This window comes from Rosa rugosa, chromosome 6, assembly GCF_958449725.1.
Source record: "Rosa rugosa chromosome 6, drRosRugo1.1, whole genome shotgun sequence".
NCBI lineage: Eukaryota > Viridiplantae > Streptophyta > Magnoliopsida > Rosales > Rosaceae > Rosa > Rosa rugosa.
In genome coordinates this window covers 5,913,288-5,937,893 of record NC_084825.1, presented here as the reverse complement: position 1 = coordinate 5,937,893, position 24,606 = coordinate 5,913,288, and the positions used below count along the sequence as shown (strand labels likewise).

Genomic DNA, 24,606 nt, shown 5'->3' with positions numbered 1-24,606 from the left:
AGCAAACAAACAAGTGCGTCGTCTCCTTGCTTCTGTTTTGAATGTAAGTCGTCTCCTTGCTTCTGTTTGAAAGAGCAAGTCGTCCAAATTAGTGGCGGTGGGGGCAGTATTGCCCACTAGCAGAAATATAAAAGCAATTTAGGGGGAAGGAAGGTATCGCTCCTTTTCCTAACTTGTTTGGGGAGACGACAGAAAAAGGAAACTGGAGTCGTGAGGGAAAATAGTTTATCAGAATGTTGCTTATATGGGATTTACATTTAGTCGTGACGGATCTCTTTATTAAATGGTAAAATCACTCGCTGATGAATTGATTTATTGAAGTTTCTCTTGATGCTAAAACAAGTAATAATGATACAAAAAAAGAACACTAGCAGGCATCCATGACCAACAATGAAAAAGAGTAAAACCTCTTGATACCATTTCAAGTAATCCCAAATTCTAGGTCCTTGCAGCCAGGGTAAGCAAGAAATCCTTATAGTTCCCATTAGCTGTCTCTTCAATTTTATTGGATAGAGAAACTCCATATTGGTTCTTGTAATCCTCTTTGATCTCTTTCATATCTGTGTCAGCTCGGGTCACAATTACTCTAGTCAGTCCCTTTTTGGTGTTCTTATCCACATCATTCCTCAATGCCAATTCCAGCACCTGAGGAAAATAATTAAACAATGTCATCCGCAATGGCCAGAAATCCAGCATGTTATGCATGGAAAGCCGAAAATATATCTGAACTAAACATCCAGAGATGATTCCACCTAATAAATGGCTGACAACATGTGACATCTGATGACATAACATGCCAGAAGAGAAAATGTTTAAATGCTCTCTCTGTAATTTGATTGCAGTTTTGCCTTACCTTGCTGAAATATGTCTGAGGAGTACATAGGCATTGCACCGTCTCTTTTAACCTCAAAGCAGCATCAAGATCCTAAACAAAGCACTCATTAGGAATCAATGCCTATAAGCTCAACATTTATCTCTTTAAATGAATGCAAGGGGCCGGGCTGTTTAAAGATTAGAAGTTCAGCCAGTTTGAAATGTTTTGCCACTCGAGTTCATTTTGTACTTTCGAATACATACCTCATCGATGTTCTGGCCAGAAATCTCCTTGTAGTGTTTATATACTTCCTGGAGATGGGCCTTGCTCCTTGTTGATAGTATCCTAATCACCTCATCATCTTCGATGGGGTTTGTCTTATCTGCATTCTTAATGGCATGAGAGAGTGTTTGGGCCTCAGATTTTGCGGTGTCATCTTTAACCTTTGCTCCTTCATACCTATAGGCACTAACAAGTGCAACCAAGAGCTGTAAAAGCAAAATGCCACAGGGAAAAGAAAAACACTAGTTAAAAGCCTTCACATGTTCATGTCATATATCATATAAAGTGAGTTCAGAAAGGGAAGCACTACAAGGCTTCCATCTTGCAATGCCATGGATATCTGCTGGAGGAATTCAAACAACACAATTGCAATCACTGGAAAGTGTTGGAAAATGGTTTTTCTACATGAAAACTGCTATTCTCACACTGATTTTGTCATTCTTCACTTCAACTTCAATATTTTATTACTTTTGATGCAACATGATAATGAAAGGGGAGTAGGAACAGCATTGCCATTTCTGTAATAGGTTTGGAAGAACAGTTTCTGACACTACAAAGGTAAATGATAAAATGTCCAGTCTATTAGCATTACATTATCCAATTCCCTACATATTTGGTAGAAGCAAAAGTATCACTACGTTTTTGAAATCTCATCTCTATGAAAGATGATGTTGGTAAATATTTTATAGTTTTATCCTAGGTCCTATATTTCTGTAATCTCGAGTTGTACCATTGCAAATCACAACTGCAAAATAGGCACTGTCCTATCTAAGTATATTAGGAAGATGGTTATTACCTTGCTTTCAGGGCCATCAATGTGGTAGGCAACATCTTCTTCAATGGAGTGGTCAAAGAGGGAATGGTAGGCCTTTCTAGCTCCTAATAGCTCTTCTGAGGATCTAGTGCATGCAATCTCTACAATGACACCATAGACTTCTGGCCCCTTCTTCAAAGCCTCCTTCACCAAGCGAGCATCTCTTTCCCATGGATGCATAGCCCATAACACCACAGCATTCTGAAAAAGTTCATATGAAGGAACTCATCAGCACCCTGTCTATCAAAATCCACATAGAATTTGAAGATGGATGGTCATTTCATTCGACAATGTCGCATCTCAGATTATTAGGATATCAATCAAGGATATATCTAGAGTATCAGAAATGTTTCACGGGCCTCTATCAACGAACCTGATTCACCGGCTAATATCATAGGACCTTGAATATGTGTGTGTTATCATTTGACATCAATTTGAGTAAGCATACGAAAATCGAAATAAAAATGTGTCACGAAAGTAAGATAAGTGAATGAAAATGAAACATGGGACAAGAAATGTACCTTAAAGCGCATGAATTCATGCTTGAGAAGTCTGACACGGTCATCGTTCCATCTCTCAAAGAGGCGTTCATCCTCTTTGAAAAGATGGGGAGTTCCTTTCCTGAAAGATTTCCTCTCCTCAGGATGCGAGTTTCCCAATATTGATATCAATGACTTCTCATCAACTCCAAGCCCTGCATTAGTTCATTACTCATCAACATCAACTACGTTATGACTAAAATCCAAATCAGTAGATAGAGAAATTTCCCCACTAATTTTCTAAAGAAACCCATCCCCAGCAAAACATTCCTTCCCTATACAACTTCAGGTCAATATCATCTAGTAAAAAAAATCTATAATTTTATTTGAACATTGGACCAAATAAAAACTGGAGAAATACGTATGTATATTCATAAAATGTTAGACCAAATTCACAAATTAAGAAGATTGCAGACAAGAAAAGGAATCAAAATGGGCAGTAGCTAATAAACGAAGATGGAAGATGATGAACAGGTGAAGATTGAAGATTTGAAATGGGGGACCTGAGAAAGCGTTGTTGAGAGTCTTCAACTCATCAGTGAGAGCCATTGTTTGTTCAAGCCAACGTGTAGAGAGATCTTCTCCCCCATGCTGATTATATATGTTCCAGTCCAAAGGTTAAGGGGTAAATTAGTAACTTCACCAGCGGAACGGCAAAGAACAGTATTTATGGATTTTGACCTGTATTAATTAATTTTATTCAATCCAGCGTTTCTTGCAAACGAGTCCATATATTCTAGGTGTGTTTTACTATGTATTCCCAAGGTTTTCTGCAATTTCTAATTTTCGCCACCCACAAACAATTTATGTTACCCCCATTAAAGAGATATTTTTCGTTTCTCTTTTCCTCTTATTAATTCGATCGTTACCATCACATAGCTTTTCTTTTAAATGACAAATTGTTCACTTAATTACTTAAAAAGCAAAATTCCACATAATGAGTGGCCTCTGTGAGCACGACTAAAATAAATGCACGTACTTATACGAGTGATAACGCATAGCAAAACAAAAAGAGTAAAAGTTGTGAACTCAAGGCTGTATTTACGGGCTTACTGCAATCTTTCTACTCAAAAACATTTTTAAACAATAAAATAAATAAATAAACAAAATCCTAAAATGGCACGTGCAAATTATAGCACTACAAAGAAATACTCATAAGTTGTGCACTTGTGCACAATGTATTTCAAAAATGAGGTATATCTAGATCCATTTTATTAAGATTGTTGATGGTTTTAAAACCAAAGGATGCAAGAAGAAGAAAGTAGACATGGTTATCTCTATGTTCTTTTATAATGCCTTTCGCGTTTAGGTGAAATCACAGTCTATCACTTAGATTTTGATCGAGTAATTTTTTGAAGGTTTGTGAGTGTTTTTTTTGTTTTTTTTTTACCTAACTTGATAGTTAATAATCATGCTTTAAATATTTATTCAGAATGATAGATACATACATTTCATTTAAATTCTAACAAATTGACATTATCTCGAGAAGAAGAAATAGAGGGAGAGATGTGAATTCAAGGACAAGGTCATAATGCTGCAAAGCATGTGAAGAATTCATATGTAGGGATAATATATTTCCATATATGCAAACTACGTATGGAACATGTGTTTCAATATATACAAAGCTAAAATGAATAATTCTTAGTTAATTATTGCTTCATCTTCATTTTGCATGTGGGTGAAGATATCTCATGGTCATATCACATTGATTGACAGTGAGTCATGTACGTGTTGGAACAGGGGGGTTTGCCACTTTGCCTTATCTTCTTTGTCCCTAGCCTCCTTAATACATCTAATCGATTTGGTAGCTAGCCAGCCTGGATTGAAATTATTTTGTTACTTCTTATCATTATATGCTACGGCATCCAGTCACCGACACTGATATCCTTTGACAAAAAACAAAAAAGACTCTGATATCGACCAACGAGAAAAAACACTATATGTGGTATCAAAACTTGAAATGAGAAAGTTTTTGATGAAAATTTATAGATCATATCATTCATATGGTCATTTCTTCTATAAAAAAAAAAAAAAAAAAAAAAAAAAAAACTGCTGCGAGGCTCAAGTTTTATTTAATGAAACACAATGGATGACATAGAGCCTGAACCCCTGTTTACAATAAACATCAAGAGATCAAAAGACTATAGATCATACAGTCATTTATTTGTCCTTGATTGTACATTGTAAAAATAGCTAGGCTATTGTTTGAAATAAATGGGCTATCAAAAGAAGTTATGTTTTATTATTTTTTGAGAAAAATTCAGTCACCGTCCGCAAACTATGATGCCAAGGCCAATTTGATACCCGAACTCTCAAAAGTATCAATGTGATATCCAAAGACATATTTTGACATCAACGTGATGCTTCCGTCCAAAATTTGTGACGGTTCCATTAAAAAAGTGACGTGACAAGCACATGAAGACCAAAAACAAAGAAAAAGACCAATGTACCCTTTTCTTTTGTTAATTCATTTTTTTTTTCTTATTCTTTTTCCTTCTTCTTCATCTTCTTCTCTGATGATCTGGGAACTTTCCCAGAAAACTTGACATCATCATCATCATCAGCCCATCAGGAGAGTCGATGATGCTTAAGCCTACTTTACTACTACCCTAGCTCCTCTTATGCCCATGAAGAGGTGGTCTTAGGGACCTAAAGGGGCTGCCTAGATTCGAAAACACCCTAAAATCTAGAGGCGAAGTTGGGCTCCTAACTGAATCAAAATTTGTTAAACCTATAAGACTCAACCCCACAAACAGACTACGGACAATGAAAAAAAAATTCCTTTTCGGATTCGGTCCAAGAACATCAGACCGGAAATGTGACTCAGACCGAGCATTAGAAATTGGCATATGCTCCATTTGGTGTTGATCTTGATCCTTTTGAGTTGACCTGGTCCTCTTCCTCAACATTATCTCAAAATCCCCAATTAAGCACCAAAAATCCCTCTTTTTCTGTATCAAAACCAACAAAGTTCAAATCAATACAAGAACTAATCAACAATCAATAGCTTATAGTCATCAAGAACATCACAATCCATGAGCTACATTGTACAAAACAAATACAACAAACACGATTAAACCTCTCACATACATAACCCTTTTTTCTTTATAGCATCAACCAAATTCCAAAAATCTTTCACAAAACCAATATATTATACCGCTTGAAGCTCAATCTCTCACCTTCACATGAGAAAGCCCAATCCGGAAACCTCCTTGCAATCTTTGAGCAAATGTCCTCTTCCCAATTTCCTCATCCTCTCCAGCCAAAACTTGTCGCTCATCGCCGACGTCATCATCATCATTGCCACGGCGGTCATTGAAATTGAGAGGGCTCAGGAAAGGTAGATCGAGAAGGCGAACGAGAGGGGTCTGACGACGGCGGGTGTGGGCTCGGATCAGGTCGGCGATGGGCGAAGCGATTGGGGAGTCGAATGAAGTGTTGGGCCCAATGAGCTCGGAGTTTTGTGGTGGTTCAACGTCGGAGTTGAGGTGGGGAGGTTGTCGTCGGAGTCGGCGACGGAGAGGTCGAAGAATTCCTAGAGAGAGTCTTGATCGGAGTCTTCGAATTGCAAGAATTCGAAATCTTCGAAGCTGCTTACGGAACTTGCCATGGTTGATTTTGGTTTCCGATTTGAGAATGAAATTTTGGGGCTTATTCAGTTTAATTTTGAGAGAGAGAGAGTGAATTGAAATTTTGGGGGTTCTTGTTCTTCGGTTTAAGTTGAAGATGAAAAACATACATTTTTTTAATATATATATATATATATATATATATATATATATATATATATAAATTGGTGTAAAAGTACGACTTTGCCCTTAAAAATCTGTCACATGTATGACAACGTGATCATTTTTAACGGAACGGTCACAAATTTTGGACGGAAGCATCACGTTGATGTCAAAATATATCTTTGGGTATCACATTGATTTTGAGAGTTCGGGTATCAAATTGGCCTTGACAGCATAGTTTGGGGACGGTGACTGAATTTTTCTCTTATTGTTTTACTCAGATAACCTATATATGCACTATGCCATAATGAAACTTTATGTTGTTGAATTCCGTAGGGGAATTGTGAATCACGTCCACCACTGTTAATAAATCTAGATAATTCATGTCATTGTATAATGAGCATCTCCAAACGTACTCCAGTAATTGCACAGAATAAAATCACCAACTTCTCTTCATCTAATCGATCTCCAAAGTAAGTAAGAAGCTAACATGAAGAGTTGATTGATAGCATAGCTCGCTCTAAACGTGTGAATACAAGAAAACAAAAAAGAATAAGAGAACATGTGATGGGAGGAATATTGTTTTCTATTTCTGGGGGGAAATAATGGAAAGGCAGTGTATTTGAAAAATCCATACTTGCGTAGTGTGATAAATGTGACCCGAAAGAAAGAAAAGCTCCATCGCTCAGTTGTGTGGCACAAAATCTCACTCACCCACATGCCTTAATTTCATTAATCTAGAAGCATACCATTTTATAGTATATGTAGGACACATGGTCGTCATAATGCAAGAGAATATCAATCTGGGAATATCTTCCCTATATTATTAGTTCTATTATTGATATATAAACTAATCATGCATGGAACATGTGGTAGTTTTAAAATGTGTTTCCATACTGTCTATATGTTTGTCCATAGCTTCTTTGCTAGTTTAGTCCATTTGCATGTTCAATCAATCAATTAAAATTTTAATATATTAAATAAGAAAAATATTTTAGAGTTTTTGGATAACTCTCAGCATTATTTTAGTGTTAAAATTTTATGATTGGTCAGTCAGACGTGTCTATCCTACACAATACTTTACTCTGTAAATTGAAGCTCGCGTTATGCCAAAATTAAGTGGTATATAATTATTTTTGGGTTCTTTTGCAAGAGAGACTATTAATTAAAAACTTTCATGTTTGAGAATAATTAAAATCTTCTTTATATGAGATAAAAAAATATACTGAATTGATGAAAATGGTGCAAAATGACAATTTAAATCAAAAATAGAGTGAGAACGAAATCATTTAGCCAAAGATGTGGTGCACGTACGTACATTGGCATTATTTTAGCCAGAGTTAAGATGCACTCACATTAAAAAATGTAATGTAACCACATATCTCATTTTAAACTTTATTTATTTATTTATTTTATTTGATTGAACTACTAGAAATTGAGAATCGATTGACAAGCCAAATTTCGATATCTTAAAACGAAATCAAATGGTATTTAATTACCTTTTATCAGGCTATTGACGAAGTCATGAAACCGACTCATAATACGTTGCATATCCCGATCAATTTCTTTGGTAAACACGTTCATTACTTGGCTTTATATTCAAATAAGTTAATGCTCTCAAAACTGATGCTTTCATGATTGTAACGAAATTCAAATGCAATCGCCCATATGAGTTAACATCTTAACCTTATGTGAGCAATAATTTAACCTGTTTGTAAGTTTCTTATCAAAAAAAAAAAAAAAAAAAAAAAAACACCTTATGTGAGCAATAGAAAATAAGGAAGTTTGTGGGTACGTAAGTCAAAACCACAAATAAATAAGAGGCTATATTTCGTATTTCGGCAAACACCGAGGACTTGATATAAAGTTAACCTAGTTATTTTTTGTTGTTTATCTTCCACAGTTAACCATACATTCAATAATTTTTCAGGTCCCATATAAAAATATCTATAATTTTTTCTCTTACATAGTTATTATATTATAAATCTCTGTTTTTTTTTTTTTTGAGAGAATTAGTCAACCACTTTATTAATAATAATCATAAGAAAAATTACAACTTATAGATGTAGAAACTACATAAAAATATAAAATAACAAGAACAATATTAGACGCAACAATGCATCTGAAATAAAACCTAACAAGGGTATTAAGGGATGCAATTAAGCATTTGATGAAGCACCTGACATAATCCGAGCTATGTAATTAAAACGGTACCAATAGTATGGTCGACCATACTTCCACGCAAAGATATACGTCGAATAGAGGGTAACCTTCTATTAAGGTAACCGGCGGTAGTGTGACCGACCTTGCCTACTCCATGCAAAAAAAATACACCGAATAGAGAGCAATCTCCTACCTAAGTATCCAAAGAAGCAGATCCAAAGTTCATAACAATTTAGGGTCCATAGAAAGTCTCCTGGATCCCAAATGCGAACCCGAACAGCAATGGGCTCATACACCAGTTGCAAAGCCCCAATAATGAAGACCCAACCCAAAACCCTACTTGGGCCGTCCACCAGAGCAAAGGCCCAAATCCACAACCTGCTTTGGGCACCCAAAATCTCTCTTGGCACCCATCCCTTCCCTGACCATGGCCTCAATCTCTGCTCCACCGCCCTTTGTAGGAGAAGGAGCATCCCAGCCCCACCAACTCGACGCCGATCTCCGCCACTAATACCACCAACCGGAACGCGAATCCCACCCAGAGTACAATCTCTACTCCGCTCCAATTGCAGCTCTAGCGCACCAGGAAACGAGGTCGAAACCTGGCAGATTCCCTCACTTAGCCACACCGCCACCAAACCAAAGCCGCAAGTCGGCGACTTGAGTCGTGCTCGAGTTAGTCGAAGACTCCCGACTCTCGGTGCAGACCCGATCCGAGATGGCAGCGTAGCCATGGCATCTCCCCTTTGAACGGCGGCTCGGTCAGAGAAGATCTGGTGTGAAGAAACGGTCACAGGGCGAGATGCGAACCACGACCTGATAGTGGGCACGACAGGAGCCGTGCGCGAGATAACCGACACCGAGAGCGGTACCGGAACAGCACTCCATCGATGATGGAGGAAGGTACAGAGAGGCCGGAGGCGGCACTCTCCCAACCCTAGCAGAGCAAACCCTCTAGGTAACATATAAATCTCTGTTTACTCATGCTCAACTCAATTTAGACATTAATATGTTAAAAAAAAAAATTTAGACATTAATACCCACCTCTCTAGCCAAAAGAGGTAAACTTAAAAAGGAAAAAGTTTTCTATGCACGGGCAATGCAAGTAAACTAACAGATTCAGAATCCATTTGTTGATATTTTTTAATAACAAAAAATATACTTAGATATTATCTTGCCGTGTATTCTTGTTTGTGCAAGTGCATATCAATACACTGATTACTCTCTCACTAAAAATGTAAAAGAAGGGGTTTTAAAGAAAAATATGAATAAGTGAGGGGGTATGTTTATAAATTTGAAAAGATAGTGATTACAAGAGTTTGACTGGAGCGAAGTTTCAGGGTGACAATTAAGGAGGGAGAAACTGATATTGCCACACTCTGCAACTCATCATCGTCACCATTGCTGTTCATTTTCAGAGAAGAGCTGCCGAAATGAGCAGTCTCAGAGTACCAGAAGCTGTTCCTTCTCCAGAAGAAGACTGTGAGAGACTCAATAAAGCCTTTGAAGGTCCTTCTCTTCTTCTTCTTCTGATCCAAAAGAATGTGTCTTGAATTTTTCATGCAATGTCTGTTAATGTGTTTGGTCTAAGAGTTTCCAGATTGTCTTTCTGATTTTCAATCGGTTGCTTTGATTTGTTCATGCTTCAAATGATCTGATTTACATATGATAATCTCTTATAATCTCTGAGTTTTGACATTCTGTCTTGAAATTATGTTCATGAATCATTAGTGTGATCAATGAATTCGCTGCTGCCATTCTTTGATCAATCACCTTTCTTTTTTTAATTATAAGTGTTTCTCTTAATGAGTATAGGATTTGGAACGGACGAGGAGGCTGTGATATGGATACTTGGACATAGGAATGCAAGCCAAAGGAGAAAAATCAGAGACACTTATCAACAGCTTTACAATAAGTCCCTCATTGATGCTCTCCAATCTGAACTCTCTGGAGATTTCAGAGTAATTTTCTACAACCCCTTACGCTTCCCATTTCTTATAATTCATATACGGCCCAGAAGAAAAAAATTCCAACTTTTAATGTGATTTGTCAACCTTATCATTTGAGTCGTTCATTCAAAGGCCATATTAAATGTCTTGCATAAGCATGGAAAACACATTCCTTGTTGTTGTCTCTTATTTTTCCTCTTTATTGTACGATACTACCCACTTTCTAATTATTCTGGTTCATAAAAGACTTGGCAAAGAAAAGGGTTTGTTAAAGAATGTGAATGCAAGCTATATTTCAATCTCCTGTTTTTTGTTATTGTTCTTCTGTTATATACTTATTTATGATACTACAACTTTCTAATTATTCTACTTGATGAATAAACTACCAAAACATAAACTACTGTTGAGTCACTTGAGTGGATAATCAATATATATTATAAATAGTTAACTAACTATGTGCACTTCACTTAGCATTTGTGTGTTCTGTGAGTTTTCTCAGTTGCAATCACTTGCTTAAAGTTGTTTGGAAAGTAAAAGAGCCAACGAAAATTAATATATTAATACGCATTCAAACATTGAGAGGTTTCATTCTCTACCTTACTACTGCTATTGCTGAAATTGTTCGGACTCTTAGTCACAACATCAGCCTAGTTGATTGCTCACAGAATAATTACTTGTCCGACAGTGTCAGTACAAAAAGGATGTAGGCAATGTAGCTCATTAAATCAGAGTTCAAATTCTAAAATTTATCATTGTTATCCTTCATCACCTGTTTTTTGTTCAATCACATTATAGTCTACATCTACATGTTCCCATTCCAAAAGTTCCAGTTAATGCAACAGACTCTTACATGGCGTACTTCATGTCACTATCATCCGTAGCCTTGATTTAAACAATGAAAGAAATGTTTCAGAAGCCATTAAGTACCTAAGGAGTGCATGGTATTGTTGATTCACTAACATGAATTCTTTTGTTTTGGTCCAAAATTTTAATATTTTATAACAACACACTTCTGTGGGATGTTTAGAATTTTAAAGAGGAAGGTATTGGTAATGAGGTGTTTACAAAAATGAAAACCATTAGTCACTGTCTTCAATGGAAACAGACATGCATAAAAGTGTTACCCCTTCCATTTGTTTATACGTACGTAACAACATAAGTAATGATGTGTAACAGGATGCAGTAATTTTGTGGACATATGATCCTCCTGAAAGGGATGCTAAAGTGGCAAGAGATGTACTAATGAAGAAGAAGAAAGGAATAAAACACCTGAAAGTGCTAGTTGAGATAGCATGTGCATCATCTCCTCAACACTTGATGGCAGTGAGGCAGGTCTATGGTTCACTCTTTGAATGCTCACTTGAGGAGGACATTGCATCCACTCTTTCCCTCCCCCTCAGAAAGGTGAAAGCATATTTGACTAGCTAGGAAACATTAGATTCATATACTTGGTAAATTAGAATTATGCACGAATCACTTGCATGCCATTCGCTAAAACCTGTGGTATCTGTTCCTGCTTGGCAGTTGGCACTCTAGCAATTACTAGAGTTAACATGGCCGAAAGTGGTTCTTTGGTGGTCTGAGAAACTCCCATTATGGGATTCCTACTGTCATGATTCTTTTGTGAGGTAGAAAGAGGAGCATTTTGCAAGGATAAGAGAGCTATTAGTTGATGAAAATAATGGAAAAGAGTGCTTATCCTTGCAAAAGCTATTAGGTAATGAAAATAATGGAAAAGATTGGGGGCGTTGTGTGTCAGTGAGTTAGTTTGGCTCTATAGTGCCAAAGTCATTAACATAGTAATGACCGTCCCTAAGTATGTAGATTATAAAAGTGGTAAAACCTTGACTGTCTGAATTAGTATTAATGTAGTCAATAAGAGGGAAAAAAGGAAAACAGTATCATACTATAGATGCATACATCTCTATTCTCTCTTTTGTCTTGCATGTTGGCATAAATCACATATACCTCTACGACCACTTTTCATTACCATGGATAAGTTGTGTCTTTCAATGGAACCACAAAATTGGGAATTTGCACTGCTCATCTCTTACGGGTTTATATTGTTGCATCCTACTGACTCATAATGTGGGTTGCCCACAGCTTCTAGTGGGTTTAGTGAGCTCCTACAGGTATGACAGACAGGTAGTGGATTCAGGCATTGCCAGTTCAGAGGCATCGAAGCTATATGAAGCGATCAAGGCAAAGCAATTAGATCACAATCATGTTGTTTCCATACTCAGCACAAGGAATATATTTCAGCTCAGAGAAACCTTTGAGTGTTACAAGCAAAACTATGGAACTTCGATTGACGAGGTATTGAAGCCTACAGTTTACTAGTAAAAAAACACTTGTGATTTTTCCTGAAGTTCCCTTTTTTTAGTTTTTACTTTTATTTATAATTATTATTTTTTTATATGGAGAAAAAGACTACAACAAAACGTTCCCTTTGTTTTGCTGACAGAACATTAAAAGTTGTGGCAGTGGTGATCTGGAATCTCTCTTGACCTTGGTAATTACTTGCATAGATACACCCGAGAAACATTTTGCACAGGTAATTTCATTCCCTAACGCATCAACATATTATATTGTTAATTTTTCTTAATTTGACATAGCTTCAAAGTTCAAACTGGAATGGCCGGCCTTTATTAGACCCCAATTAAAGAATAAAGGTGGTGTTTGGTTGGATTAATGGGAATACTATGTAGATATAGGCATATTTTGATCTCATACTTATTAAGTCTATCCAAATGATGGAATACTCTATTACTGGTTTCTGATTTTCTCCCTCAATCCTTCTCTTTTGTTTGGTAACCTTTCAATTTACTTTGCTGTGCAATACAGCTATAACTTGAATGTGGGACAATGTTGCTTGCTCTTTCTTGCTGTGTAAAGAATAATTGAGATTCATTAGTCCCTAGAATAGTTTTTGTTTTACAACCTAGGGCATGCATTGGTGAAATGCATCTAATCCATCTTTCAATGTTTTAACATCTGAGGAATTTGGATTGGTTGAAAATGAATCGCGATTCTATGAAAAGGATGGGAAAAGGACGATGTGGATCAATTTTTTTTATGAATTATTGGTAATAAAACAATGGACAGTGTAGTAGAGAAAATCATTGGCCATTTTGATCTCCAATATTGAACCTCACTTCCAATAGGCTTTGTATCTCCTCTGGACCATTGCATATTTTCCCCTTTTTCAATCATGTTCAAATCCTCATTGTAAGGAAGAATATTGTCTCCTATTCCATTTTCTGGTCCAGCAAATACCAAGCAGATATGTAGAGAATTGATGTCTCACTGTTAGCAAATGATCTGACATGAGTTCCACATTGTTACTTGAACCTTTACCAGGTCATCAAAGATTCTGTGGTTGGGCTTGGGACGGATGAAGATTCTCTGAATAGAGCCATTGTAAGCAGAGCAGAGATTGACATGATCAAAATCAGAGAGGAGTATTCCAAACTGTCCAAAACCAGCCTCGAAGATGATGTTATAGATGACACATCAGGAGAGTACAAAAACTTCCTGCTGACCCTGCTTGGACAAAGATTCTGATTCATTGTTCCCATAAGCACCCATTTCATTCAACTAGGACCTCTGATTTAATTTTACCATAAAGAAAACATTGGAGTACCTAAACTAGAATTTACTTTGGCTTTATACTTTGGAGTTTGGAGTACCTCTGATATGTAAGTAATTTCAAATTGCTTTTATACATTTTTTGCTTCTTTTTTCTTCTTTTGGGTAAATTGAGGGCAGAAGAAAACCCCAAGCAACAAACAATCAAGAAGAATTAACAGTCCTAAACCCAGAAGCTCCATCAATCATCAATTCACATGGCCCCAATTAGCTAGACTATCAGTCACATAACTTCTCTCTAAAAACGTGGTTGATCTCATAATATTGAACCCACCAATTCATTTCAACTAGAAGAATTCTGGTAACCAAGTCAGTACCGAACAACATTCGACTGATTTGGTAACCATTAAACCAAATGGCAATACTAGTAGAAATTGTGAATTTGACCCAAAGAAAACAAAAAGTAGAATTTGTGAATGTCTGGCAGCTCTCCAAGATTGTCATGCTTTGAATATAATTGGTAAAGCACACCCATTACTCCATGAGAAGATAATATTTGGTCCTTTATGGTGTGCTTTGATACATTGGTTTTGTATATGAATTGATCTTTGAGACATGGGCAATGCCATTGAACAATAGATTTCTGTTCGTGTTTCCATGCCATTTTTGTGTCCCTGTTTCTATCATTGCCACTGAGAAACTTTGCTGTATGCCAATGCCTCTCCTGTGTACAGTCTACTATGCACAGAAGGGAAAAGAGTCAGCTGTGCAGTCTAATAAAGAATTGTATGAAACAAAGAGAAATTCCCTTCATCTAAATGCCATCTAGAACACTTCCTATAGCTTCAAAAATTATGGAAGCTAAATTTTCACAAGTAGCAGTAATAACTGTGCTAGTTTCTTTGACTTCTATAAGTGCTTGGCTAGGATCATTTACAAGTACTGCAGAAGTAACATTTTCTGATTCAGAACCTCTAGTTGCTTTTCGGAGAGTACCCTTGATGCCCCTGCCTGACAACACTGTCATAAGCCTATCCAAATCAGGTGAACCCCAGTGTACCAGTTGTCTGATCTCTGAGGACTCCTGCACATATCCAGGTATCAACCGTTGTTTGCCATGCTGTCTGGAAAGCTCTCCCTTCAACCTTGTCATACTAATATTTCCCTGTTTCAAATTTCTCCAATCAAAGTGGAAAGCCAAGTCTGTTGCAATCTCCAGTTCCGACTTGTCCTTCAAGCTTGGGATACATAATGTTTCATCAGGGCAGTACTGGAAGATTGAGAATGCAGTTGATTTTGAAGAGTTAATCAGCTTCAAATCCTTGGGGAACTATTTGAGAAGAAAACAGAAGACTTATTAAATAGTCAAAATCTTATACATCATTTGCCAAAAAAAAAAAAAAAAACGAATCTTATAAATCAAGAAAAGCTCATCAAGAGAAGGAAAAGGGAACCACCAGGAGAACTTTTGGTTGCAATATGTTCAGCAATGGTTGAACTTTCTGCAACCTACAAAAAGGAGATCAAGGTTCCGATAGAGTTCTGAAGTGGAAACCACAAGTTGCAAGTCTCAAAGTAGTTGCTTACTAACTTGTAATCTTGTATGCTAAGTCAGAAGATGTTATAAACCAGATAACTTCTATACAAAAGCACATTCAAGATGGAAACAAAAAGATGACAACTCATATGCCTTCTGGCTGGAAAAAGACAGAAAAATACCACCAAAGCCAAGGTACCCATTTTCAAACATGCCAACAGCTCTCACAAGTACCACAAATTTGGAGCTGGAAGGCCACCAAAAAGTATCTGTTGATATTAAAACTGAATTTCCAATTTGTTTGAACTCTAAAAATGTGTTGGAAAATTCGATACAACATGCAAATCTTCAGTGGAACCAAGTTGTGTCCGTCTAAAGCATGTGGCTTGGTGCTTATAGTGGTGTTTTGTCAAGGATTGTCACATTAGATTATTATGTATCAAGCAAAATGAATTCAGTGTCAGAAAGGAAGATACATCCTACCTTATCCCAGAAAGAAATGAGCACTGAAGAACCTTCATTGCCATTGGCTTGAAAGGCAAGAGAGCCAGCTCAACATCCAATTCATTCTACAAATACAGACACAAGGTGAAATGCTTCTGACGATTTCTTTGAACTCTTTAAATGCACATGTGCACTTCAAAATCCAGTGGAAGTATATATTAGTACCTCAAGAATGAGTAGAGAGTTCTGATCCCCACACCAGCGCTGCAGGAAATGAACAGCAGGACCAAGCCGCAGACTCCAGTGAGGAGAGAAAACTATGCATGGCTCCTGCCAATTCATTCTGTCACAAGGGTCAATTTCTGGGGAGAACATAGATGAAATAATCCCAACACAACTTGCTTAAAAACCCAAAATTACCACTAAATGCCATTTAATTGTGCATCTTTCTCACAATATACAAGTACGCCTTTTTCGTTTTCTTTTTTCAATATGAATTAACTTCCAAATAATATCTATGGCACAATAAAACATACTGCTCCCTCCCATTTTTCTGTCCCCTTCTAATCGTTTCAAATCTCATACTAAGTGAGCAACAACCTTTGGGCTGTGAGAAGCAGACAAATTCCCATGTCTGGTACCAATGAAGAAAAGAAAAGAATAGAAGATAATTACTCTCCCTAACTTTCCATCTTTGGGTCATTGATGAAAATGAAAAAGAAAACACAACAGAGTGAACATAACTCCTTTTTCCTCCGAAATCTTTGTCCATAACACAGGTAAGGTTTTAAGTCAAAGTTGGCTCATAAAAGAAAACATGCAGTTTTAGTAATATCCTCCTTTTTTCATTCATTTTTTTTTTTTCTTCTTTGTACAAAACACAAATTTAAACAACCAGACTTAGAAATACAAACATCTCGGACCAAACATAAATCAATAAAACTTTTGTGCTGTCAGTGACTCAATGCCCTCAAGTACCAAACACAATCCCATTAAAACTAAGATGGTAAATAAGCAGGTTCTGAACAGTACACTAATCACCAAGAAGAAATATCTTAAAATGAGAAACGAAAATACAGAACTCACAATAATTTAGGTGAATGGATGGCTGGAAACACATGAAGCTTCCCCTCATTTATAAGCTCGACATGTCCAAACAATGGCTGACCAGAAAACAGCTGTAGGACCAATGCAAAGAATGATTGCAACGCCTCGAGTTGGCAATTAAAAATGAAAACTCCAAACAAAGTAGAAAGAACAATAAGCCCTATACTTGTACCTTTTCTTGCCGCTGTTTGCATAGCCATTCAGGTATAATGTTGGTGAAAGCCAATAATTCTTCACCTACAGAAGAAATAATATAAATAGGAACCTGTAACAGGAAAGACAATTTTAAAATGCCGCATTATATTAAGTCCCTCATTTTTTTGGGGAGTCTAGAAGGGGTGTGGAAACACTAAGAACTAAAATAAAGTAAATCCACATTCCCCAATCAGGCCCAATTGAATAGAAACAATTTTAAAAAAAATATTTATAAAATATATTATCTACCTTCAGATCCGAAACATCCAGTGAAGCTGATATTTGTTCTAACAGCTGCAGAACAATTCCAAGTCGACCAACTGGAATAAGGACCGAACCCCCAGCTTTTACAGAATCAATGACATGGGAGGACAAAAAAGCTAGTTTCTGATTTTCCTCCATATTATCATCATGAAGTACCAACTTGGCCAACTCTTGTTCATCATTTTCTTCATTTCTACACATCAATTCCAAAAGTGGAAAGCTCTGATTTTCAGCTTTTGATTATGACATGAGGAAAACTAAAATCTTTATTCCAATTAAGAACAAAGGGAAAATCATAGGATTAGTAAAAAAATATGATCCACACTAATTAAACCATCATACCTGAGAGATGAAAAAGCATGTGTAGTTGGAACGAAGTTACTGTGATCATTCTCAATATCTTCTGTAGCATCCAAGGAAGAAAAATCCGAATATATTACAGTATCATTCCCTTGAAGAGCAATATAATCAAAATTCATTGCATGAGCAGAACCGAAGATGGAACTAGATATGAATGCAATTCCTCCTTTTGGACCATTTATTGTCCAATTACAAGCGCCTATTTCCAAACCCGAACTGAATGCCTTTATAATCAATGTACTGTTGTAGCAGGTTTCCTCTGCATATTTAAGTCTCTGAGCCTTCTGCATGCAATCCTTCACATCTGCTGCACTGAGAAGTACTCTTTATTATCATTTTCAAATAGAGAAACTTGCTATCTAGGAATTTCAGAAATTAAATGAGGACCAAAAGTATTGGAGTGAAAAGCTTAAGCAGCAATTCCAAGCTGTTTATCCCATACACCTATCTAAGTTATATTGGTTTTACGGAAAACTTTAGCAAAGCCACCTGAACTATTGACTGAGTTACATTTTGGGGCCCAAATCTTAAACTTAAGGATTGAATGGCCTGTGAGGGTGCGTTCATCCATTCAAAAAGAGAGAAAAGGAAGAAATGAAAACGCGGGAAACAGGGGAAGAGATGGAAAACAATGCTAAAAATCAGAATCATGTGCATGACACAAGTTAAAGTTTAACAGACTTCTTATAGATGGATGGGTGAAACAGTTAGATATTTTCAAAACTTCGAGAGGCACGAAAATATGGAAGTCTTAATGTTTTTCTGTTCATACCCCAAAATAAAAATCTGGTCAATAGTTCGGGGTGCATTGCTCTTGTTTTCCCTTATTATATTATACTTCATGCCCCAGAATTGGAAGCGGTAGAAGCAAAAATTATAACACAGCATGAATATAGAAAGAAAAAAGAAATATAATCTCGTTAAGATTATGAGTCCTAAGCCAAATCCATTGTTTCAGAAGTGGGAAATTGTAATTAATGTACCACCAGTGGAATATGAACAATATCAAGTCCATAACAGAAAGTCATAATGAGGACATAAACATGTCCAACAGCTCACCCAACCAAGAAATACTCATAAAACAAACAAGATTAAGTATGCGGTGCAACATTAAGTACCTGTATAAGGGCATCCAACTACCCAGCTCTCCTCCGTCTTTGCCTAAAGCTACATCTCTCAAGGAAGATGGTAGAAGCTTAAGCTCTTCCCACTTCATCCACTGAGGAATACATGACTCTTCAGGTCCAAAAAGCTGCCTGATTTCCATGTGCATTGAAACAAGATCCTCCATCATAAGCTGTCCAAGTCTTGCTGCGGCTTCAGTCACGTATATCTGAGCATTTTAAAAACAGCAAAACTAAGCAAATCAGATTGAAATCCTTGGAAGAAGCTAAATTTGAAGTTAAGAACTAATTCACTAATACACCAAATAAAGAGTATGACTCTACGTCTTATAATGTTACACCATACCTTAGCAGAGAAACCCTTTATTCGAGTAAGAAATGGTAACCCTAGCATACCCATCGGACTTGATATCAATACCACATCAATAAAAGAGGTATTCCATAGGTGCAAGTTCCTGACAGTTTTGTACCAGGGCTCTGCATATATTAAATCATCGGCATCAAGGGGCCTTTCGACCTTTTGTCTCTTTCGAACCAAGGGTTCTTCCAAATCTAAAGGGCCACTACGATTTGAGCATTTGGGATTCGGTTTATCTACAGAACTAGCTTTTGAAGCAGAAGGAATAGGAGAGAAGATTGTGAGAGCTGAAAGGTCTAATGGGCAATCCAATAAAATCCTAAAACCACATATATCGAGTATGTGACAAGGTGGGAAATGATAACCACCACCTTTGCTCAAACATGTCTGCAAAAAAGATATAGTAACAGAATATCAAAACAAAATAAAAGCAATCCAACGGAACACGTATTAGAATACACACACACACACACACAAGATTAATGCTTATGTATATAAAATATTGAGAAAGAAACTTACAAACTTCATAGCCACCAAGAAAACACAGGGTCCTAGTTTGGTAGGTTGGACGGTATTCTACATATTACTGCAGAGTCTGCACCTCATTGAATTGTATTGTATTGGATAAGAGGCTGATTAAGTGTGCTGTGCTTGACACTGCACCAGATAAGACGTTGATGAACCGTTAAAAAATTGACATATATATTTTTTTTTTCCAAGAAGAGTTAGGGGAACAAAGTAAACAACTGTCAATACACAATCAGCAATTACATAGCCTATCTTCATATACTATGTAACTTATGTCTATTGCGATGCTTTCACTATTTGGGAGTAAAGAAGGTGAAGCTGGAGAAACAGTCAAATTAAACTCAATGCTCTGTGGCTGAAAGGTTTTTTCTTTTCGTTTTTTTTTTTTTTCAGAAGAAACGATATAGACTTCAAGAGCACCTCCAACATCATAAACATTCTGAAATCAAGACCAAAACTTTACATGAAACCCATCCCAGAATACCCTAATTCAAACAATCCTTCAAACCAAAACCTTAACATTCTCCTCTTTTACAACCTAACCTCTTGAAGCCCTTCTTAGATTAAACTCCCTTGGTAACACCCCAGATCAGCCCTGCCCCCAGCCCAGATTTAATGTAATACTTCATTTAAAAACACCCTATAAGGAATTCATTAACAGAAAAACAAATGTAGAGAGCAATGGACAAGGAATCCACTAAACCCAGAAAATCAAGCAAACAAACTAACCAGAGATTGAACAACACCCACATTCCACTTTGGTTAACTAATAATTCAACCCAGCTAAACCCCAGCTAAACCCCAGATAAACCCTAAAATAAACCCCAATTTGTACCCAATACAAAACCCAAAATAACAAAATTGAACAATAATTTAAACACATACTTACAATATAATATGGGATCAGAGACTGAGAGAGGTTGAGCTGATGAACAACAAGAGAAGAAGAACCGATTAAAGATGTGAGCTTTTGAGGGTTTAACAAACAAGGAGCGGAAGAGTTAGTGAAACTTTTTTAAGTACCGAAATTGTCCTTCCACTTGTTTGAAATTTACATTCAAGAAGGTCCTTTTTATCCTTTTCGCTTCTTCTCCTGCGAGCAGCAGCAGCAGCAGCGGTCTCAGACTCTCAGTCTCTCAGAAACTTGATAGAATTGAAGGTACTGTTCTTGCTTCCTCCAATTACTTCCTAAGTTTGCGTCTTGATTTGTTTGTTATGGTAAAGGTCCAAGCTTTACTGTTGCTTTTGGTCTGGGACTTGATTTTCAATTTGAAACCAATAGCCCAACTTAGATGGAAGTTGTGTTTTGATGTCAAACATGTTTGGGGATTCTGTCTTCATTGATGCTTATGTGGTTTGTTGGTCAGTCTATTACTTGTTTACTAGTAGTTTCTTTTCTTCAGTTCGTGTAGTTTAAGTGATGTGTCTGTCATTATCTAGTGTTTAGTTTAACAACACTTTTGCTTCTTTTCTTGTTTGTAGATATGGTAAGCGAATAAGTAGCTAAAGTTTATGTGTATTTTCATATAAACTATAGCCTGAGTAATACAACACAACAGAAATGGAGGCGAGGGTGTTCCTGCTTACTAGCACATCACTTCCATTTTCACTTATTCCATCGTCTTCAACCAATCCAAGTCTTTGGTTCTCGCCTTTAAGACCCACATATGCACCTGGCACAGGTACATATACCTTATAACCTTTTAGTACTCAATATCTCTTGGTTTTAGAATTCTTTAGTTTTTTCCTGAAGTATGCTTTCTGGGTCCTGTAATGGCAGTCTTGAGGAGGAGCATGAAAAAGGAAGAGCCACTATTAGAAGGTCTTCCGAAAGAGTACTACGATGATGTAAGTGTATTGTCATCCACAGAAATTGATTCTACTTTTGGAAGCTGGAACTGGAAGTAAAGTTTTTTCTGAATCAGGAATGGCAATCGCAACAAAGGGAGAAAACTAAGGAGTTTCATCGAAGACGTCAAGAGGAAGACGAAGAGGAGGAGAGAAAGATTGAAGAGTACCGTGAGATCGGCATGAGATTGAAGGATTATCCAGAAGAAGATGTTCGGAAAGCTCGGAAATTGATTTCCAGCTTTATTAGAGCGGCTGAAGAAGTGGAAGAGGTAACATCAGGAATCCATTATGCAGTAATTGGCTAGTGGCTTAGTCTTTATGAGGACATACTACCTTCAGTTCCTTGTGAGATTGAGTTCATTTATGTTTATTATATGTATGCAGAAAATTGAGGAAGCTGGTGAGAAAGGGGAACTGACTGAACTTGTTTTGATGGTCATATGGAATCGCCTTGACCTCGCTCGACGGGATGTAAGTTGGTGGTGAGATGGCTTTAAGATTTCCCACTTAATGAATCTAATGTTAAGACAGGTCATAGCAACCTTTATATTCTATACTTTTAAGTATCAGGAATATGCAATGATATGTAATATAAGAACTTTGGTCAACAAAATTCAATATTTTCCTTTTTCAAAGGTATTTGAAAGGGCTTTGAAAGAATTTGCTTCTTTCATAACCTAGTTATAAGTCAATAAACTAGCAATCTTTGCTTATAGTTGGAGATCTGTAAGAATCTGATATTAGAAATCAATTAGGTAGTACTCTTTCTCTCCAGAATAATGATTTTGGCTATTGGTGACATTTTTACAGGATGAAAAGGATGTTATTAGAAGTCTTGATTTGCTATACAGAAGGATTGAGGTATGAGTTGCTCTCTTCCTAGTTCTAACCTTGGACTTAATGATTTCACCAATTTTGGAACCAGCAGTTGGGAAGTTTAAGCTGTTGTGATTACATTTAATAGTTAGTTTCAGCCTGAACATCTTGCAGAATCAGTTTAGATTAGCCTTTATACCCTTTCTAATATTTATCAACATTTCAGGCTGAGATTTTGAAACAGGAGGCCTCACCTGCCATGCGACTTCTCAACGATCTTTTAAATATGCATGATGGTTTTGATGATGAAGGGTGGCAGAAGGAATGTAAAAAGCGCATGATCGATGCATTTCCACGCGAGGATCCATTTAGCATTTTAGTTCCAGAAGGATTTGACATTGATAAGGTATGCTGTAATTATGCTGATTCCAGGCTTATAATCAAGTTGTTTTCAGATCACTACTTTTCTACAGCTTTGAATTTCTGCCCTTGGGTTTCAGTATTGAATCGTTACGAAATCCTAGCTTGTAAAGGTTATTTTCTTGGGTTATTCTTATATCTATATCAAAATGGTGGGGGTTGCATTTTGTTGGTTTTTTAAGCAGATCTAAAGAACATCAGTTGATTAAGTCCCATCTATCTTTACATGGGGCGTCCAAATGTCAAATTCATGATATCATTCTTTCTAGGGAAGGGAAAGGAATGAGACAATACTGAAGTTGGTATTACTTATTAGTAAATTTTGGCAGAAAACTAATGGACAAACAGTTTACACTTCAGATTGCAAGTGAACAATCTCACATGTAGCGTTTCTAATCATAGCCACATAAAATTTTACGATTCTCAGATTGATGATGTTGTCAGCAAATTTCTGTAATTTTTATTATTATCTGTTATTATTCTTGTCATTCTTACTGACATTGTTTATTGTTTACTTCCTTATTTGATAATCCTTTTTCTCCATCAGCATGAGGGACCTCTTCGGCCACCGCTTGAAGTAGATGACGCTCTATTGAGGGTAGACTTTGTAAGAGAGGTTGATGCACTGCTACAAGAGGTTCGGGCTGAGCAAAGCGAAGTACAAATTACACAAGGGCTTGATCCTGAATCCATTGCAAGTAGATTGAAGCAGCAGGAGAAGCAACGGGCCATACGGCTGGTAGAAGCTATACTAAACCTGGCCATTAATTTAAAATGGTAGCAACTGAAAGTCTATTATAGAGGGCTTGAGGGAGGGAGTTGTTGCAAATGCAACCCGAGAAACTCGTAGACACAACTGCCCGCATACAGCAGCTCTCTCACAATGATGTGAGCCACACACTGAGAGGCGGATGGCAGCCGACACCATAGATTTTCTCTTGCAACCCCTTTGCCATGGTACCACTCTTCAGTCACTTTCAGGACCGCCCACTATTTAGTATAGCATTACTTTTCTTGTTATGAACTTATATATAGGTAGGTATTGGAGTTATTTGTCAGCTACATGAGGAAAATGTCAGCTATTTGTCAGCTACATGTCAGAAGCATAAATGTAAAAGTGGAACAGAAGGCAATGCAGTTCTATTGCTACCTAAAACCTTGTTGAATGAATGAAGCAAAACAACAAAATTAAGCCTTGCATGTGCTTATGTCTTGCAACTGGACTGAATATGAATCACACCTGCATCCACATTAAAATCTGAGAATCTTTTAATCTAGAAAACGTTGATCTTTAACATCCACATTAACCTCACTCTCTCTCTCTCTCTCTCTCTCTCTCTCTCTCTCTGTATGGTGATCTGAAGACTAAATACTAGTACACCCTATGCCCCTATTTACAAGTATCTAACTTGATCTCACAAGTCATTAGAAATCTTACCCAATAGACATAGAAATGAAACCAGTACTGACAGTCGAAGCTCATCTCTGACCAAGGATCAACACAAATTCTTATCGTAGGTGGAATCCGATAATGAGAAAAAAAAGAGTACAATTACTACAACCTGCATCACCAAAGCTATGATAGATATAAGACAAGGAACTTGATTAACATACGGAAAACAAACCAAAATAATATATAAATTACTGAGTACCATTTGATCTAGTGACATAAGTTTTTTTTTTTTTGGTAAGTGAGAGATCATGAGTTCAACTAGAAAAAAC

General features: G+C 36.8%; 4 protein-coding genes across 5 annotated transcripts; 2 read left to right on the top strand and 2 right to left on the bottom strand.

The window, feature by feature from the left end:
- Positions 1 to 284: 284 nt before the first annotated feature.
- Positions 285 to 3,013, bottom strand: LOC133717125 (annexin D4). The gene is made up of 6 exons (XM_062143780.1): positions 2,953 to 3,013; positions 2,432 to 2,604; positions 1,893 to 2,111; positions 1,078 to 1,302; positions 854 to 925; positions 285 to 645 (listed from the first exon to the last, which is right to left on the bottom strand). The coding sequence occupies exons 1-6, from the start codon at positions 2,996 to 2,998 to the stop codon at positions 439 to 441; spliced, it is 942 nt and encodes a 313-aa protein (XP_061999764.1). The 5' UTR covers positions 2,999 to 3,013; the 3' UTR covers positions 285 to 438.
- A 6,669-nt stretch (positions 3,014 to 9,682) lies between these two features.
- On the top strand, positions 9,683 to 14,018 carry LOC133717098 (annexin D3). The gene is made up of 6 exons (XM_062143749.1): positions 9,683 to 9,852; positions 10,159 to 10,304; positions 11,469 to 11,696; positions 12,396 to 12,608; positions 12,757 to 12,846; positions 13,653 to 14,018. The coding sequence occupies exons 1-6, from the start codon at positions 9,777 to 9,779 to the stop codon at positions 13,854 to 13,856; spliced, it is 957 nt and encodes a 318-aa protein (XP_061999733.1). The 5' UTR covers positions 9,683 to 9,776; the 3' UTR covers positions 13,857 to 14,018.
- Positions 14,019 to 14,343: 325 nt separating this feature from the next.
- LOC133715402 (uncharacterized) lies at positions 14,344 to 20,935 on the bottom strand. The gene is made up of 13 exons (XM_062141886.1): positions 20,821 to 20,935; positions 20,687 to 20,722; positions 19,789 to 19,926; positions 19,258 to 19,656; positions 18,906 to 19,120; positions 17,770 to 18,099; positions 17,413 to 17,620; positions 17,141 to 17,233; positions 16,948 to 17,039; positions 16,087 to 16,204; positions 15,901 to 15,986; positions 15,338 to 15,389; positions 14,344 to 15,210 (listed from the first exon to the last, which is right to left on the bottom strand). The coding sequence occupies exons 3-13, from the start codon at positions 19,795 to 19,797 to the stop codon at positions 14,695 to 14,697; spliced, it is 2,118 nt and encodes a 705-aa protein (XP_061997870.1). The 5' UTR covers positions 19,798 to 19,926; positions 20,687 to 20,722; positions 20,821 to 20,935; the 3' UTR covers positions 14,344 to 14,694.
- On the top strand, positions 20,822 to 24,084 carry LOC133715403 (protein PALE CRESS, chloroplastic). Of its 2 annotated transcripts, none has more exons than XM_062141888.1 (8): positions 20,822 to 20,956; positions 21,280 to 21,479; positions 21,578 to 21,645; positions 21,723 to 21,917; positions 22,033 to 22,119; positions 22,459 to 22,509; positions 22,709 to 22,870; positions 23,432 to 24,084. In XM_062141888.1, the coding sequence occupies exons 2-8, from the start codon at positions 21,359 to 21,361 to the stop codon at positions 23,663 to 23,665; spliced, it is 918 nt and encodes a 305-aa protein (XP_061997872.1). In that variant the 5' UTR covers positions 20,822 to 20,956; positions 21,280 to 21,358; the 3' UTR covers positions 23,666 to 24,084. The 2 variants fall into 2 exon arrangements, with proteins under 2 accessions (XP_061997872.1, XP_061997871.1); XM_062141887.1 differs by having other exon boundaries at positions 22,691 to 22,870.
- Positions 24,085 to 24,606: the final 522 nt, after the last annotated feature.

Excerpts from the sequence above, each read along its gene's own strand:
- LOC133717125 (XM_062143780.1), bottom strand. The coding sequence starts at position 2,998 with ATGGCTCTCACTGATGAGTTGAAGACTCTCAACAACGCTTTCTCAG. Across the intron at positions 2,605-2,952 it reads TCTCAACAACGCTTTCTCAG|GGCTTGGAGTTGATGAGAAG; the intron begins GTCCCCCATTTC and ends GAACTAATGCAG. Across the intron at positions 926-1,077 it reads CTGGCCAGAACATCGATGAG|GATCTTGATGCTGCTTTGAG; the intron begins GTATGTATTCGA and ends TGCTTTGTTTAG.
- LOC133717098 (XM_062143749.1), top strand. The coding sequence starts at position 9,777 with ATGAGCAGTCTCAGAGTACCAGAAGCTGTTCCTTCTCCAGAAGAAGAC. Across the intron at positions 9,853-10,158 it reads ACTCAATAAAGCCTTTGAAG|GATTTGGAACGGACGAGGAG; the intron begins GTCCTTCTCTTC and ends TAATGAGTATAG. Across the intron at positions 11,697-12,395 it reads TTTCCCTCCCCCTCAGAAAG|CTTCTAGTGGGTTTAGTGAG; the intron begins GTGAAAGCATAT and ends GGTTGCCCACAG.
- LOC133715402 (XM_062141886.1), bottom strand. Across the intron at positions 16,205-16,947 it reads ATCCATTCACCTAAATTATT|AATGAATTGGCAGGAGCCAT; the intron begins GTGAGTTCTGTA and ends CCCTTGTGACAG. Across the intron at positions 15,987-16,086 it reads ACTCTCTACTCATTCTTGAG|AATGAATTGGATGTTGAGCT; the intron begins GTACTAATATAT and ends CTGTATTTGTAG.
- LOC133715403 (XM_062141887.1), top strand. The coding sequence starts at position 21,359 with ATGGAGGCGAGGGTGTTCCTGCTTACTAGCACATCACTTCCATTTTCA. Across the intron at positions 21,480-21,577 it reads CACATATGCACCTGGCACAG|TCTTGAGGAGGAGCATGAAA; the intron begins GTACATATACCT and ends CTGTAATGGCAG. Across the intron at positions 21,646-21,722 it reads CGAAAGAGTACTACGATGAT|GAATGGCAATCGCAACAAAG; the intron begins GTAAGTGTATTG and ends TTTCTGAATCAG.